The 19,172-nt window shown below is 36.6% G+C and overlaps 1 protein-coding gene across 3 annotated transcripts in view; it reads right to left on the reverse strand.

The window, feature by feature from the left end:
- PRKD3 (protein kinase D3) overlaps positions 1–19,172 on the reverse strand; it is an 82,551-nt gene that overhangs the window by 34,010 nt on the left and 29,369 nt on the right. For 2 of the 3 annotated variants that reach the window (XM_053589800.1, XM_053589802.1), the window contains exons 3-7: positions 13,706–13,844; positions 11,885–12,016; positions 10,812–10,969; positions 5,470–5,680; positions 1,472–1,549 (exon numbers count right to left, since the gene is read on the reverse strand). In XM_053589800.1, coding sequence (XP_053445775.1) covers positions 1,472–1,549; positions 5,470–5,680; positions 10,812–10,969; positions 11,885–12,016; positions 13,706–13,844 — 718 coding nt within the window. The remainder of the gene's footprint in view (positions 1–1,471; positions 1,550–5,469; positions 5,681–10,811; positions 10,970–11,884; positions 12,017–13,705; positions 13,845–19,172) is intronic. The other variant, XM_053589801.1, reaches the window with a different exon arrangement.

A 19,172-nucleotide genomic window follows, 5' to 3' on the forward strand; every position in this document is an offset into this window, starting at 1 on the left:
AATGATCTAACATTAGAATGTAGTGATAGCTGCACAGCTTTGTGAATATACTTAATGAATGAATTATAGCTGTTAAAGATTAAGAAAAAGAGATTAAGCTACTGAGAGAAGATAAATTTATACTACACATAACTGAAAAAGAACTATATGTTGAATTATCAACAACTTCTGCATATCTTTAACAACAAATAAATAAGAAAATGAACGAAGCATCTGAAAAGGAAATTGACAGAGGAACCCCCCCTAAATAACTCGTAAACATTTGAAAGCTGCCCAAATACTAGTAATCAGAGAAATGTATATTAAAATAAATAGTATTTCATATCTATTTGTCAAAAAGCAGAGAAGTACAACAATATAAATAAACTATAAATTCAGAACAGACTTTGATCATTTAGAAAAATTGTATTAATTCAATTAAAAAAGAAAACCAATCAGTGGTGTCAATGGTGTTAACCGATGCTATTATTTGAATGTTCATGTCCCCCTGCCCCAGTTCATATGTTGAAATCCTAAATTCCAAGGTATAAATTAGGTGGTAGGGACTTTGGAAGGTAATGCAATTATGAGGGCTTAGTGTCTTTATAAAATATGCCCAATGGAGCTCCTTTGCTCATTCCATCATGTAAGGATACAGGTAGAAGGCACCATCTACGAATCAAATGGACCCTCATCAGACCTTGATTCTACCGGTGCCTTTAACTTCCCAGGTTCCAGAACTATAAGAAATAAATTTCTATTGTTTATAAGCGACACAGCCTTGTTAAAGGAAAATTATGCTGAAAGGTTAGAGTCCTTTTTTTTTTTTTTTGAGACAGAGTCTCAAGCTGGGTAGAGTGCTGTGGCATCACAGCTCATAGTAACCTCCAACTCTTGGGCTCAAGTGATCCTCTTGTGTCAGTTTTTCTATTTTTAGTAGACAGGGTCTCACTTTTGCTCAGGCTGTCTCAAACTTGTGAGCTCAAGCTAGCTACCCACCTCAGCTTCCCAGAGTGTTAGAGTTACAGGCGTGAGCTTTCACACCCAGCCTAGTGTACTCACTTCTTACTTCCAATAAAAGGTAACTGCTCTGCTTAGCATTATCCAGAAAAGAGGGGGAAAAAATGGCCTTGAAGGGAAAATATTTAAAAAAGATTATTTAACAAACAAAGAGACAGTAAGGCAGGATGGTGTGTTCTAACAACTAAGAACTAAGGAGCTAGATCACATGGGTTCAAATTCCAGCTCTGCCACTTACTGGCTCTACCTCTGGAGCAACTAAGTCCTTTTATGTCTAAAGATGAAAGAGGATATACAACACTGCTGGCTACAGTAGACTACAAAGTGGTAGGTGGCTAGAGGAAAGATGGAAAGGTACAAATACTAATAAATGTACACTGTCACTCATAAACAAACTATGCAAATATTATATAACCTCTTGCAAAGAATTGTGACCTTTTCTGATTTCATAGATATTAGGAAAGAATTTTACCTCCATTGAAAGTAACCTCTCCAAGGCAGTCTCTTGGTACTTTTGATGCACAGCGTTTATGGCAATTGAATTTGCAATCTAAAATAAAAATATTCAGTTTACTAATTTACATAAAAAATCAGGCAACATCAGATATGGTTAGACTTTCTTTAAATCACTCATGGATGGAATACTACTACTGATAAAGATGATTTAAAATAATAAGCTTCTACAAGTCACGTAACACCCACCTTCCTGGCCCCTGGATTCATCTGTACAATGAGATTACTAACATTTGTATAACTGTCAAAATGTGATGGCAGCTTCATGTTTCTTTTTCTCACATTCATCTTTTTACACTCCCCAAAAAAGTTGCTCAAGCTGATTAAATTCCTAGTCAAGATATGTCAGATACATATTTTTAATTCCTAAGTATTGGGACTACATGCATATGCAGACAAGAGATTAAGATCCAACAAACATTTATCAGGAATTGAGTAAGGGCTTTCACACATAACCCTGGAAGGACTGAGCTCATGAATGAGGTTTCCCACTTTTCTTTCTTTCTTTTTTTTTTTTTTGAGACAAGAGCCTCAAGCTATAGCTCTGGGTAGAGTGCTGTGGTGTCATAGCTCACAGCAACCTCAACTCTTGGGCTTAGGTGATGCTCTTGCCTCAGCCTCCCAAGTAGCTGGGACTACAGGTGCCCGCCACAATGCCCAGCTACTTTTTGGTTGTACTTGTCACTGTCTGCCAGGCCGGGGCTGGATCTGAACCTGCCAGCTCTGGTGTATGTGGCTGGCGCCTTAGCTGCTTGAGCTACAGACGCCACCAAGGTTTCCCACATGATGGTTCTCTTCAGCTTACAAGAAACCTCAGAGTTGATATCACTGCAGATCAGTCTCAGACAGAATCTGTATAACTCAGTACTCTCAAATTGTGATCTCCAAACCAGCAGTGTCACTGTGACATATCTGCACATCAGTGTCAGGTACAATACTGTATAACGCAGTTCTCAAACTGTGGTCTCCAGATCAGCATTATCAACATCATTTGGCAACTTATTAAAAATGCAAATTCTTCGCTCTACCCCATATTGATTATATCAGTAACTCTGGGAGTGGGGCTGAGAAAGTGTGTTTTAATGAGCTCGTTAAGTGATAGCAAGATTGAGATGCACTGATGTAACTATACCTAGCATCACCTTTGACATCTATCTACCGACAGTAACTGGATTAAAAATAATTTTTTTTCAGTCCTGACTTAAAAATTTACGTTATATAGCACTGTCCTTAAGACCTTAGGAAAAATTAACATGATATTAATATTTTGTATATCTCTTACTCAATAGATTTGTTTCTTATCTCATGAACTTTGAAAGTTGTAAAAACAAGATTTCCATTTTCCCTTTCAAAATTTAGAGCCAAATTTGTGGGGCACCGAGCAGCAAGTACGTAAGTTCTCATGGCAGACATTTTAATTTCTCGATGTCATTGCCTATGTTTTTAATAATTTGTTTCTGTTTTTGTACATTTCACATATACTTTGAAGCTGCATTAAAGTTTAGATACAGTAAAGTATAAAATAAAAAGATAAAGGAATGGATGGATGAATGAATTTTTAAAACTGTGTATTTCCTCTAATTATCCAGCATAACTGTTTATCTTAACTAAATCATTTTTTTCTTTCTTAGCTTGACAAATGAATGGAAATAAAAACTATTTTAAGTATCTTTTTTTTTTTTTTTTTGTGTGGAGACAGAGTCTCACTTTATGGCCCTCGGTAGAGTGCCGTGGCCTCACACAGCTCACAGCAACCTCCAACTCCTGGGCTTAAGCGATTCTCCTGCCTCAGCCTCCCAAGTAGCTGGGACCACGCCTGGCTATTTTTTGGTTTTACAGTTTGGCCGGGGCCAGTGTGAACCCGCCACCCTCGGCATATGGGGCCGGCGCCTTACCGACTGAGCCACAGGCGCCGCCCTATTTTAAGTATCTTAATTCATACTATAAAAATACAGATTTCACTGAAATAAATTATGATTATTTTTTAATTGATAACTGAAATACCCTTGCTATATAGAAATAAAACCTGCCATTTTCTGAATTAGCAAGTAACAAAACATTACTCTTCTAAAACCTTAAGAAGTTAAATAAGCCAGTGGCAGAATTGACAAGCTTTATTTAAAAATTCATTAACCTACACATTCACTTTAGTCCCTCTACAAAATATTGTACTTTTCTGCATTAGGTTTTAAAAATGTTTCTGTTCTATTTAGCAGGGTGGAACTATTAACTACCTTTACTAAGATTATCTGTTGACTACAATTTGTACATCTGTTACTAATGTTCTTTCCCAAAACATTTCTCAGTGGCTGCTTGCCAATATACTTTTGTGTTGATATTTTAAAAGTATTGATTTATGTATTAAATCATATTCAAAGCAAGCTATTGAAATAAAATCCCAACATCTAAATATGCTTTCCTAACGGTTATTAAATATCTCACAATAAATGGTCTCATATGCTATTATATATTGCCAAGAAAAGCTTTCTTATATATTTAAGTTAAATTTATATACAATTATCTTACCCTATGTTGCAAGTAAGAATTTACTGTTATAAAAGCCTCAACCTTAATGTTTTATTTAGATCACTTAATTCAATTCTACAAATAATTGTATTATATTAAAAAGTATGGTACTAAGAATTGCTACATAAGTATATGAAAAGTACATAAGATTATAGTTAGGCTACTTATCCCATATTTCAGTTGTCTATTTTAGTTTTCACTCTATTGTATGACATTGTTGAGAAGATGTGAAACAAAAAGAAAATCTTAAAAGCATAAAAGCATTATATAAACAAATTATTCCATTATTCTATTAAAAAACTTGGTTCATAAAAAACAACAACAACAACAACAACAAAAAACCTGGTTCATTAAGAGGTGTCTTGGGGTTTGGCGCCTATGGCAAGCGGCTAAAGTGCCAGTCACATACACCTGAGCTGGCGGGTTCGAATCCAGCCCGGGCCCACCAAACAACAATGACGGCTGCAACCAAAAAATAGATGTGCGTTGTAGAGGGCGCCTGTAGTCCCAGCTACTTGGGAGGCAGAGGCAGGAGAATCGCTTGAGCCCAGGAGTTGCAGATTGCTGTTAGTTGTGATGCCACAGCACTCTACCCAGGGGGACAGCTTGAGGCTCTGTCTCAAAAAAAAAAAAACAAAAAAAAACAAAAAGGTATCTTGGGAATACTACCATAATGTGCTAGGTTTGCATCCAAGTAAGGATGGTCCCTAATATAATTTTAGTAACTTATATATATCCTATTTCAGTGTGATTATTCCCTGGAATGCCAATTTTTACACAATTCCCCTAGTTATACCATTAAAAACAAAAAAACCACACTAAACTCTTATATTTATGTGTATAGAATATTTAATGAAAAGAAGAAAGCATGATTTCTATTTGGGGTAATGTCTGGCAATGAAATCAAAAAGACATAAGCTCAAATATCAGCTTCGCTGCTTTCTAGCTGTTCTGCATTGTGCAGGTTAAGAAGTCATAAGTCACTGATCCTAATTCTAGTATTTCTGTTTCTTAGCTATGTGATTTTAAGTTACCCAATCTTTCTTGCCTACAAAATAGAAAAGTGTTTCCTATTACTAATGCAACAGCATATTTCACATATAGCTGCTTTGGAAATTGAGTATGTAAAGTTTTTTTTTAAGCATAGTAACTGGCACATAATATACACACACATTGTAGACAGTAGTAGTTGTTGTTAGCGTGCACACACACACGGGCTGTTTGGAGAGTATCTAGCCACGTAATATGAAAAAGAAAGACATTTATGGCTGGATACTTTCTCGATAGTCCCCATATTGTTTTCCTTTCTTTTTTAATTTAACAAATATGAGAATGATTTCTTTAACAAATACTTCCAAAATGTATGCCTTTAAAACCTATATTTGCTAACAAAAACAGACAATTTTATTGAAGGAAAACACCGAGTCCTACCTTTACACTGCATTCCTTGGCGAAAGAGGCCTTTCAGTAACCGCTTGCAGTACTGACATATTGTGGGACGAGTATAAGAGTGAACAGCAAATGTGTGTGGAACTTTTACTCTGCACATTACCATCTTTTCCATCCAGATTGGGCGACCACTCCAAGAAGGAATTCTCTTACTTGGCTCTTGGTGAACATGTGACTGAAATATAAGTAATTTCTGTAAGCAAAAAATTAAAAATAAAACATTGGGAGCAAAGCCAAACCACAAAAATCATTTATTGGACCACAGAAGCCAAATATCTGAAGATGTAAATCTCAGCAGGTTCCTGTGCAAAGCTTAATTAACCAAACTCTGAATGAGAAAAATGCAGATTATTTTTGCTCATATTTATGCTTAAAAACCCTAAAATATGTTCATTCTTGTGTGCATACTTACTGATTAAATATTGTCAGGTACAGTCATCATTTTACAAATAAAAACCAAAACCTTTAAAATGAATTTACAACAGGTGTTCAGATCCCTTCAAAAACATCATGCAAGGAAATAATCATGGAAAAAATAAAATCACAAAATAAAAAGCAATGTTATTGCTGCTCACATTGTGTTACTGAACATGTTTTAAAAACTTAGTTTTTTGAATTTCTGTTAATGAATAAAATTTTAAGTCTAATTGATAATGATGAAATAAATGGCAGATCCAAAACTAATTAAATCAACTTTAGTCCCAGTAACTAGGTTTTAAGAAGTTCCCATATTTTAAATATTTTCCATTTGTTTGAGTTTTCCCCCCACTTGAACAAAAACCAAAATTACAGAAAGCATCAGTTAAAAATCTTTTGGTAACCTGAGGAATAAGTGGATTTTTGTAATTATGGCTCTTTCTATATAGGGAATAATCAACTAAATTGCAGCCCAGTTTAATATGGCTCATTCCATGAATTCAACAACATTCATATGATAGGCCTTACGCTGTTAACAGAGGACAAAAAAAAAAATGAATAAAACATACTCCAAGTTCTCAAGTACAAAATCCAAATACTTAACTACTACGATGCTCTAATAAATTTTGTTGAAGGTGGGCATAGTGGCTCATGCCTGTAACCCCAGTACACTGGGAGGCTGAGGTGGGTGGATTGCTTGAGCTCAGGAGACCAGCCTGAGCAAGAGTGAGACCCCATCTCTACTAAAAATAGAAAAACTGAGGCAAGAGGATCACTTGAGTCCAGGAGTTTGAGATTGCTATAGGCTATGGTGATCCCATGGACCTTTACCCAGGGTGACTGACAGAGTGAAACTCTGTTGCCCTCCCACTCAAAAATAAAATCTTTGTTGAGCCTGCTTGCATCTTCACTGTCAGAATTGAGGTCCTGAGATCTTTTTTATTATTTTCTATAAGTAGTAAGGTTTGTAACTCAGAGAAATTGTATCATTCTACATCGGGGTGTTCAATTGAGGGAAAAAAGTTAGAAGAAACCAGGAGACAGTATAAGTATAAAGAAGAAGAAAGGAAAGGAGGAAAATAATGGAAGTAGAAGAAAAGAAACGGACAAAACAAATGGGGGAGAGCATTGACACAAAAGGAACCTTAGATTGATAGTTTCTTACTTACATGTAGCCAAAATTTTCTAAAATGAATTATGGAAGTTTTATTCAGGAAAAGAAAAAAAAAAAACAAAAGAGTATGAAAACCCAAACCACACTCTGTGTTCCATACTGCCATGTATGAACCACCTTCAGCAAAAAGAACATCACTGATTCTGCAAAGAAAAAGCACCTGGTGGGAACTAGAAACAGATGTTTCAGGCCATTGCATATCCCTGGCTCCCTCTTCTTGTGGTGACTCAACAATGTGCTGCTTTTGCTCCTACGTCTTCTTTTGGTTTGTCTCAAGTTCAAAATACCAGATAGAGTAAGACCAATTTAGCCAGTCATCATTAAATCTACAGACTACGCCTGGAAGGAAGAGATTTCATAGCAGACACCTTCCTATGCCAACAGCCAGTTAGTGACTGCCTTTTGCTCAGGTCCTGTTGGGATCAGGTTATTAGCGACATGGTACAGAGCCTGTGTGCCAGGAACTACTCAGAAAAGTAAGGCTGTAGCAGCTACCCACTTTGTCAAGTAGTGTACAAGAAATTATTTGTGTTATTACCCTTATTTTAACTATAAAAAAAAAAACAGGCTCAAAGGGACTAATACTACCAAGTGGTAGTATGAGAATCGAGATTGACACTCAGGTCTTCCACACGACAGTCCAGTGATCCTTAACCTTTCTCCCATCTCAATATCCATGGGTTTAACACAATCCCTTTAGTAACAGTGGTTCGCCACTTATTGGATGAGGATGACAGGAAAGACTTAATCAGAATTCAGGGGGAAGAGGATGTTCATAGAATTACTTAGAGTATTTGGTTAAAGTGGGACCACAGAGACTGTGATAACTAGAACTAAGTAAAAGTTTTTTCTCTCCTTGTTGGAATGTCCCCTATATACAAATTAGTGCTAAGTTTAAACTGTTCAATTTCTTTATTAATATGTAGTTAAGAAATTTTCTAAAAGTAAAAATTATTTCCACAACTTAATTTTAAGCTAACATTTGCCAAAGTAATTGCAAACCATGTTAACAATATTGTCAATTCTCAATTACCTATAATAATGATCTAACCAATTCAGACATGTCATTCTACTTCTTATACTTCCCTAAGGATTTTTCATCTCTAGGATAGATATAAAAAAGCATTTTTTTTTGTAGAGACAGAGTCTCACTTTACTGCCTTCGGTAGAGTGCCATGATGTCACAGGACTCACAGCAATCTCTAGCTCTTGGGCTTCCGCGATTCTCCTGCCCCAGCCTCCTGAGCAGCTAGGACTACAGGCGCCCGCCACAACGCCCGGCTATTTTTTGGTTGCAGTTCAACCGGGGCTGGGTTTGAACCTGCCGCCCTCGGTATATGGGGCTGGCACCCTACTCACTGAGCCAAAGGCGCCGCCCATAAAAAAGCATTTTTAATAAGGTCAGTTCTTCAATTATGTACAGTTAGTTGGCTCTGCAGTATTACTCAGTGAAGTATCTCCGCTTTAAACTTACACTTAGACCCAACATTTTCTTTCTAACTTGATTCTGTACTCTGCTCCTCAGAAAATTTCCCAAGTGTACTGAAAGGAACGTTTATCTGTCTCATCTTCCAACAGCCAGCACTTAATTCTGGTCCTATTTTAAGTCTATCTTCTGTTCTTCCTTATCTTTACTTGATTTCCTTCAGACTAACTTCTGACATTATAACAGAAACTACCTTCTTACACGCAACACGAGAGCATCAGTGGCTCTCAGTGTGTAACTGCTATCTCCTCCACAATTCCTTGACGGTCCTCTCTTCCCATTCTCCCTTCCCTCTGATTTTGCTCTACAAGCTCTTTTACTCTACCTCCTTTTTGAAGTTGTATGCCTGGACTGACAAAAGGAAACCTTCTTGAGAAGATCTATGGTTCCACTCTACAAGTTCTTTTTGTTGTGAAATACCCTGAATGATCTAACCAATTCAGACACGTCATTCTACTTCTTATACTTCCCTAAGGATTTTTCATCTCTAGGATAAAATATAAACTCATGAATTAAAATATAGTACCTTATCCCCCTGCTCTGTCCTTTTCCTGTTTTGTAACTAGTAATATTCAACTGGATGTAGCTGGCACACCAGCATCATTTGGGGGGCCCTTGAAACAACAACACACCTCTATCCCATAGTTCTCACTCCCAGGTAAGTTCTCTGTGCAGTTCAGTGTGTAAAATACACTAACTTTTCTCCTGCCAATCTTTTCCCAAGTTTTTCCACAGGTTTATAATGCCCTCTCATTCTCAGTCTCTTAAAGCCATAGCATTCTTTTGCTACTTCAAAAATCTCACACTAAGGCTAAGCAATATATAAATACTGGACTTCTGTAAAAAGATTTCAGAGGCTTTTAATCTGATATCTCAGTTTAGCAAAATCTTGTGACTAGGGTGCCAAGATGACAGCCCAAGGCCTTGATTTTATCATTAATTTACAGAAGAACAAAGAGGTTATAGAAATAACTAAATGACAAGATTACAATCTATGGATAGAAGTTATTTCAAGTACTATGAAATATACAAGGGAGTTATTACTTTCTTTCCTGACCTACCACTTTTACCCTTCAGAAGTATAATATATTTTGAGGAAAAAAAAAATCACTGATACACAAATAGTAACTTTTGGATTTCATTCTAATATCTCTTACTAATTTGCTCTGTGATTTAAGACAAGTCATTTAACCATTCTGTGTCTCAATTGTCTCATCTGCACACAGATGTATATTGTGAGGATCACTGGAGTTACTCTTCCTAAGTATCTACCAAGTACCAAGTGTGGCACTGGACATGATGGGGCACATAAAGACGTAAGTATTGTCTTCTCTAAACAGACCATAGACTCCTTGAGGACAACCTGGTATACAAACACAGATATTAAGTAGAATGTTATATACACAATTAGGAAGGTTAAAAAAGTGAAATGGCATTCAGAAAGTAAAATAACTGCTACCAAGGAGAAAATCAGAAAGGGTAGCTTTGAGCCAGGTCAGGAAAATCTATGTATTATGAACCACAATAGCAAAGGAAGGAGAAGCAAGGGTGTCATCGGCAAATGCTAAATAGTACAGATTATAAGAAACGTAGGAAATATAAAGCTTTCCTAATAGGGAGTGATATCCTCAGAGCATTATAGCAGAAAACTTGATCTGGCTGCTGTGTATAAGATGAAGTACAGAGACCAGGACCAGGGATACTGGTTAGGAGGCCAATACAGTGATCTAAGTGATAAATACAGGCAATCCCCAAGTTATGAATGAGGAAGATTCTGTAGGTTTGTTCTTAAGTTGAAATTGTATGTAAGTCCAAACAAGTACACTTACCTATTACCTGTAATAAGCTCTGTTTGTGAATGCAAGCCATATATCAGTCGAATGTTCGTAATTCAAAGACTTACTGTAACAACCTTAGTTCGTAAGTACATTTACCTATTATTTTTAATAGCCCCCATTTGTAAGTGCAAACTATATGTAAGTCATATGTTTGTACTTAGATTGGTAAGTGCAAATCACACATTAGTGGGAAATTTATAATGAGGGGACTGACTGGTAATGCAATCCCAAGGTGTACAAAATGCAATTCATTACCATTGGTAAGCCCTGCCTCCATTATACATTTTATTTCTTAAGCATAGGAACATTACTATTCTTTAGTTAGTATTATCAATTATGGTCTAGAATCTCATACACACTATAAAAACAGAAGGAATAACTAGTCCTTCTATAACCTTATAATACATACCTCTTCACTGGGAAGGGCTACATATTCCGGTTGTAGGGGTCTTGGAACTGAGAGACCGGGTCCTGGTAAAGACACATTTGACAGACGTCTCTTTCTTACTCCACTACAATTATTTGGAATCTTGAAGGCACATCGTTTATGGTAATTTAATCCACAGCCTAAATATATTTTAAAAGATTAAAAAAGAAAAGACTAAAAATACCTTTACTATTTAAGTGTGATACATAAAAATTGGTGCTTCTTTTATTAATTTATTTTTTCTGTTAGCAATATCTACCTAAGATGACAGGCTAAATCAGTGGTTCTCAACCACAGGAACTGTATTAAAGGGTTGCCGGCATTAGGAAGGTTGAGAACCACTAGGCTAAGTGGAAGCTAAAAAACTGAAGAAGAATAGGAAATGGGTAGAACAGTCTACTTAGAAAGGTTCAGTAGCCAGAGCAGTGGTTCTTGAAGTGTGGTCCCTAAAGCTACCACCTGGGATGGTAACAGAAGCCTTAAGAGACAGCAGAGACCACACACCCAGCAAAACCTAAAATATTTACTCTCTGGTATTTCACAGAAAAAGTTCATTGGCACTCCACCTTAGAAGACTGTTTTCTTAATCAGTAATGCACATTTGTGCCCTACCACCAGCACCTGTAATTCAAAACAATGTTGGCCATTTTTTTGTAAGGAAAATTTAAAAAAGCAATTCATGTACCCAAAACATCTATACCCCTATAATACTCTGAAATAAAAACAAAGAGTTAAAAACAACATTGATATTTATTGAGTCAGTACATTGTGCAAAATATTCTGCCCATATTACCTTATTTAACCATTTACTCTTCACAAAACCCATGGGGTAAAGCATATTTTATAAAGAAACTGATCCTCAGAGAGACGTAGTAAATTGCTCCAAAATATTAATGAGTAGGTGGCAGAGCTAAGACCAGACTCCTAATCTCTCCAATTCTAAATACTGGTTACTCCCTAGTCACCAACTAATAACCTTGTATTCTCAGCAATAATGCAAGAATGCAAATGTGAAATCCTATTTTAAATGACCGCTAACATTTTAGAACACATACCTTCACATTTTAGTCCCTGACGTACCAATCCCCAGAGCATCTCACCACAATAATCGCAAAAAGTAGGAGCTTTGTAAGAATGTACATAGAGGGTATGTGGACGAATCTGGAAGTCTTCTACTGTGGCCAAAGCTTTCAAAACAGAAAAGTATTAAAATAAACCTTAAACTTGTAATTGCAATGAGATTAGGAATGTTCACCAGTTCATTTATGTGATAGGCCATTTTTCCTCTGCAAATTTCATCTGAGCATCAAAATAAATTACTTTAAGCATTTAATACAATGATTTTTGAAACTCTAGGAAGTTTATCAGCTTCAAATAATTTTGAACTCCAAAAATAGGTCTCTAGGTTAGGTATTTGGAACCTCAAAAGCATTTTCTTATAATTATAAAATTACAAATAGGTCTATTTTAGCCAACTAAAAACTGTTTAACTTAAAATACACTGAGACATACACTAAAATAAAAAATAGTGTGGAACTTAACGTTAATTTACAATGTTTCCCATGAAAAAAGACCATGAGTCCTAACTTAGGATCCCAGCATATACTCCCTGTATGTGCTCCATAGTCCCAATGATTTAGAGAAAGAGACTCCCCTCCTCTCAGGGAGCAACAGAGCAGTAGATGCAAGGATCTTTCCCTTGCCTCAACCTACAGAAGTCGTTAGTAGATGTCCCTGGGTCTAATGACAGGTCTACTAGCAGATGTGTCCAACCTTCAGGGGGTCATGTGCTGACTCTGTGAGGACTGTTTTTGTTATTTGTGGTGTCAGATATCATGAAAAGTATTCAAGGATCTCTTTTTTTTCTCTAATTAGCTTTCCTTAGTGTTTGCGTACTTACCATGTGGCCTAAGACAACTCTTTATTCTTCCAATGTGTGGACAGAAAGGGAAAAAAAAGTTGGACAGTAAAGAAGAAATGGACTTGAGCATGATTTCCAGGAAAGACAGGGAGTGAAGCTCCTCAGGAGTAAAGAGTAAGACAAGGATAGGGAAGTACACTGATGGTTGGGGTTGTGGGTACAGATGAATGATCAAGTGTGGGGAACTAGATGAATGGGAGGATCAGAAATGTAAGATGAGAGGAGTGGGGACTCATAAGAAAAGGTGATGGTCAGCAAAGATCTCAAGAACATGCTGAAAGGTGAGTTTGGGAAAAGGAAATGTGTTAGCAGGACTTTGGACTCTGGCTGGCCAATTTGCTTTCTTTCTTCTCAAACAAGAAGTGTCACAGACATACGTGTATATTATTATGGCATTCCTTCTTCCTTTTCACTCCTCTTTAACAATCCTGTTCACAAGGCTATTAGATGACATCAGAAATAGTGGGAACTAAGGAACAAAGTATGACAAGAATGGGTGAGGGTGGAAAAAGAAGAGAGGTAGGAAAAAACCCACTGAGAACAAAAAGGAGCACTTTTTTAAGCCACAGTAACATTGTAGTTTCCTCTTCTATCATCTTCATTACTTTTCTTTCTTTCCTAACCCTCTTTTCTGAACCCCAATTCTCTTCTTTTATGCTTTTTACAGAAATGAGGAAAAGGGAACCAAATTTCAGTACAATTGTTTTTCTTGACTCAGATAAAAGTATATTCCTTTCAGTTCAAATGATAATTCCCTTAGCTTATAGTGACATTCAAATAATTCTCAGTTTATTTTCTTTTATCTGTGATATAACCTTCCTGAAAGTAAATATTATATGGCACCTATTACTATAGATGAAAGAAGTTAACAGTATAAGTGAACACATTTAGTACATAAAATGAGGCTCTCTGAAAAAAAAAAGTCTAAGAAAAAGAAAAGAAGCTATTTACTTACCCGAAAGAACAACTTCTACTAGGTCTCCCTCATGTATTTCATCTGCTGAGGTGATTAGCTGCAAAATATTTTCTGAGTTCATGTCATGGCGAAAGAGAAGAATTTTATCATACATGCCAAAGAATCCACACTCTGGAAACTGCAAGAAAGTAAGTCTTGTATCAGTAGACCCAGAACTTTCTATTTTTATCAGTAAATGTCTCAATTTTATGAAAAATTTTAAACATAATGTTTTGGTTTAATACTATTAAATCTAACTCAAATAATATCCAAAAGGTGAACCACATACTCAAGCATCCTGGTTAATTTTAAAGTTCAATAAAAGAAGAAACAGACTCGGTACCTATAGCTTAGCAGCTAGGGCACCAGCCACATACACCAGAGCTGGCAGGTTTGAACCCAACCCTGGCCTGCCAAACAGCAATGACGATTACAACAGAAAAATAGCTGGGCATTGTGGCAGGCAGCCGTAGTCCCAGCTACTTGGGAGGCTGAGACAAGAGAATTGCTTAAGCCCAAGAGTTTGACATTGCTGTGAGCTGTGACGCCACAGCACTCTACCCAGGGTGACATAGTGAGACTCTGTCTCAAAAGAAAAAAGAAAAAACAAACTTACAAATAAAAAATCATCGATTACCTTAAAACACATCTCTTAGAAATATAGGATTTCTATATTCAGTTACTGAAGGAGAATATAATCTTGAATTTACTGCTACTCTATTCTTATCCTGAAAGATAAGTTGGTTTTCCCATTCTCTAGAACTTGACTGTCTAAATATATGGTTTGCTACTGCCCTATGCAGTTAATTAAAGTAATTAAAATTGTATAAAGTTAAAACTTCAGTTCCTTAATCATTGTAGTCACATTATGAGCACTCAATTGCCACCTGGGCTACCAGCTAATCAAAAAAGGACTCTACATTCCACCCCCATAAAAATAAGAAGTCTAACAAAATATTTGTATGAATACAATTGATTTTAATAAGTCATATTTCTTGCATGTCTTTTAAGTGTAGGATATTGGTTCTACAGTTTATAAAGATAAAATAGCCTTTACCTTCCAGGAGCTTACAACTTACTAGGAAGATGGAAATAAACACAAGTATTATACAGTATGTAGAACAAAGCAAGTGATAAAAATGAAATATAAACAAAATAAGAGGGAACAGAACACTGTAACTGGGAAGGTGGTGTACAGGGATCCAGGACCATATAAGAGCAGAACTATAACAGAGAAGCAGGGTTTCTATAGGCTGAACATGAAAGTGTCAGTGTCATCATTAAGAAATTACAAGGTAAATGGAAGAGGGTAACTGGAGCCTTGTGACTGAAGAATGAGTTTGGGGAGTGTTGGTAGAAAAAAGGCAAAAACGCACATAGGGCCCCACACAGAAACCTGGAGTCAACTGAGCTGGCATCTCAAGCTTTGCTACCTGCTAACTATAGCACCTTAGATGAGTTGCTTAACCTCTCTGTATCAATTTCTTGCTTATAAAATGAGGATAATAATAGGAAGTTAGCTTTATAGGGTTTTTGCCAAAATTAAATTACTCAATGGCTATAAAAACTCTCAGCACTCGGGCGGCGCCTGTGGCTCAAGGAATAGGGCGCCGGTCCCATATGCCGGAGGTGGCGGGTTCAAAGCTAGCCCCGGCCAAAAACCACAAAAAAAAAAATAATAATAAATAAAATAAAAAAAATAAAAAATAAAAAAATAAATTGTCTTTTAAAAACTCTCAGCACTCGGGCTGTGCCTGTGGCTCAAAGGAGTAGAGTGTCGACCCTATATACTGGAGGTGGTGGGTTCAAATCCGGCCCCAGCCAAAAACTGCAAAAAAAAAAAAAAAAAAAAAAAACAACAACCTCTCAGCACTCAATCCATAAATACTAGGCATTTATATTGTTCTTCTATATCTGAGAGAGATACAGGGTCCCAGAGCAAGGCAGTAACATGATCAAATCTGTATTTCAAAAACTTAATGCAAGGAACTGGAACAAGAAGAGACCAGAGCAAGCTCCTGAAGAAAGGATGAAGCTATTGGTTAGGTAGGAAAGAGGCATCAAAGTCTATATTATAAAATAAGTAAATGGAAAAAACATACAAGGAGAACTTTTCTCCAGAAACTATTTTTGGTAAATCATACAGATCATTAATACTGTTTTGATCAAAGCAGAAGTCCTAAACAAAGGCAACAAAGAATGAATAACACAATAATGACAGAAGGAAGACAATATTAAGATAATAAATTTTTAGCTTGGAGAAAAAAATATAAAATAATCTTCTTAATAAACAGTATTAATAATGTCAATATAGGCGGGTTTGAACCCAGCTCTGGCCAAACTGCAAACAAAAAATAGCCGGGCATTGTGGTGGGTGCCTGTAGTCCAAGCTACTTGGGAGGCTGAGGCAAGAGAATCACTTAGGCCCAAGAGTTTGAAGGTGTTGTCAGCTGTGATGCCACAGCACTCTACCGAGGACGACTTAGTAAGACTGTCTCAAAATAATAATAATAATAATGTCAATATAAATAAGCAAGTAAAGAAATTATAGGGAGTGTTAAAACTATTTAAAATAGACATTTGTTTATCAGATGATGGAAAGCTGTTAGTGAGGATAAACAATAAAGTCATTTTCTAGGCTAGCAAATGTTTTCATATTATACTCATCTGTATGAATGACAAGTTACAGAGTTCCTATGGAAAAACTAATAACTAGCCTATGAAATCTGTGAAAAACAGATTTCTGCTATTCATAATTGTGATTTGTATGTATGTTTGGTAGGATAGCCAGAAATTATATTAAACAAAACATCAAAAAATGTGGCTTGAAAAAAGCCAAAGAATGGCGGCACCGGTAGCTCAGTAGGTAGGGCGCCAGGCACATATACTCAGACTGGTGGGTTCGAACCCAGCTAAAACAACAATGACAACTGCAACAACAAAAAAATAGTTAGGCGTTGTGGCAGGCGCCTATAGTCCCAGCTACTTGGGAGGCTAAGGCAAGAGAATTGCTTAAGCACAAGAGTTTGAGGTTACTGTGAGTTGTGAAGCCACATGACTCTACCCAGGGTGACAACTTGAGACTGTCTCAAAAAAAAGAAGAAGAAAGCAAAAGAAGATTAAATACTGCCATTGAACATCAGGCAAACACTGTGGTCAAGCTTTAAAAACGGTAGAAGTCTTGAGGCAAGGGTATTTTAAACACCTATTAAAAAGAGAAATAAACCATGAACATACATCTTAAAAGGTCTAAATAATTACACAAAATAAACAAAAAACAACTTGTCAATGAATAGGGATTTACTATATTAGATTTTGAAACATTCAGAAATTAGGGTTTTAAGTAGGAATGTATACCTAAAACAACATCTCAACTGCAGCCACACATCAGAACCACCTGTGGAGCTTAAAAAGCTGCTGAGCCAAGAGTCCTGAGGCTGCTATGGGCTATGATGCAAGGGCACTCTACCTAGGGCATCAGATTGAGACTCTGTATCAAAAACAAAACAAACAAACAAAAAAAGATGCTCAGGCTTTTGGTTAAGCTCTAGGGAGGTTTATGGTTAAGCTCTGGGAAGTAAAACATGGACACTACATTTTACATTTACTTTTTATTTACAATGTATTATATATACTCTTTTTTAAAAAGTATTTTTAAACTAGTTTTAAATGTATAGAAAGAAAAGTTAGACGATAGTACAGAGTTCCTATATACTACCTCATACCCACTTTCCTCTATTATTAACATTTTATATTAGTATGGTACATTTATTAGAATTAATGACCACATAGCAACACATTATCAGATTAGTTTTTTTTTTACCTAATATCCTTTCTCTGTTCAAACATCCCAGTTACCACATACTACATTACCTTAAGTTGTTGAGTACCCTTAGGCTCTTTTTGACTGTGACAGTTTTTCAGACTTTCCTGAGTTTTAATGATCTTAGCTGTTCTAAGTACTGATTGGGTATTTTGTAGGATGCCTCATTACTGGAATCTCATCTAATGTTTTCCTCAGGATCAGACTAGGGTAATGGAGTTTGGAGAGGCAGACCACAAAGGTAAAATGCCATTCTCATCACATAACAAGGGTGTGGTATCATGACATCACTGTTGATAATGGCTGATTTGGCATTTGCCAAGTTTCGTCACTGCAAAGCTACTTGTTTTTTCCCCCTTTCCATACTATATTCTTTGTAAGTAAGGCACTATGAGCAGACTCCACCTAAAGAATGGAGAATTATATACCCTTTTATTAAAGTCTGAGTATCCATATACATTTCTTTGAAATTCTTCTAAATAGGAGATTTATCTATTTCCCCCCACTTATTTATTCACTTATATATATATATCAGTATGGATTCATGGATATTTATTTTATACTTTGGGATATATGTTCTTTTAAAATATAATTTTATTTACTTTTGATTAGATGATTTATTCATATGGTTCAAACTTCAAAAGGTAAAATGAGTAAAAGCACAAACTGCCCAGTTAACCACCCTGTAAACAACAGTGTTTCAAGTTTTCTCAGAATCCTTCTGAAAATATTTTATATATAATCAAGTAAACACAGATATATCTTTCCCACATTTTACACAAAAGGTGGCGCACTAGCAACACTGTTTTGCACCTTGCTTGTATATACAACAAACCCGTACTTGAACTAAGTACTGACGGGGTATTTTGTAGGATGCCTCATTATTGGAATCTAATGTTTTTCTTCAATGAACTTGCTAATATATATGTGAACTTCCTGGCCACCCTGTATATATACACAAACATACATATAAATATATTCATATTTACTGCTTTTAAAGAGACAGGGTCTTACTCTGTCACCCAGGCTGGTCTTGAACTCCTTGTCTCAAGCTGTCCTCCCACCTTGGCCTCCCTCCCAAATTGCTGGGATTATATGTGTGAGCCACCACAGCTAGCCAGCATTTTGTTTCTTTATTTTTAAATTTTTATTTAAAAGGTCTCACTCATTTGCCAAGCCAGGAGGAGTACAGTGGTATGATCAAAGTTCACTGAAGCCTCAGAGTCTTGGACTCAAGTGATCTTCCTGCTTCAGCCTACCAAGCAGCTGGGACAAGTGTCCATCACTATGCCTGGCTAATGTTTTTAAAAACTGTACAGACAGAATCCCACCAGCAGATGTAAGTACAGCAGCAGGGAGATTGCAAACTGGAAAGACCTTACCTGTGAGCTGTTTTGTTTTTTTTGGACTTGGCACTCAGTTGAACTACCTTGGGGGAACGTGGGCAAGAGTGCGGAGGACTTTAAGCATTGTCTAGGGCCCCAGACTGAGCTGCTGAGCCTGATGGACGGAGCTAATAGTGTTTGGCTGTGGGCTACCAGGAGCCAATGTGGGAGAACTGCCCAGGCAAGCTCTGCCCTCAGGGTCGTAGAGCAAGGATCCAGCTGGAGACCTTGGGTGAGTAATCTAGTGACTGAGCAGCCT

This window comes from Nycticebus coucang, chromosome 4 (genome assembly GCF_027406575.1).
Source record: "Nycticebus coucang isolate mNycCou1 chromosome 4, mNycCou1.pri, whole genome shotgun sequence".
In the NCBI taxonomy this organism is placed as follows: domain Eukaryota; kingdom Metazoa; phylum Chordata; class Mammalia; order Primates; family Lorisidae; genus Nycticebus; species Nycticebus coucang.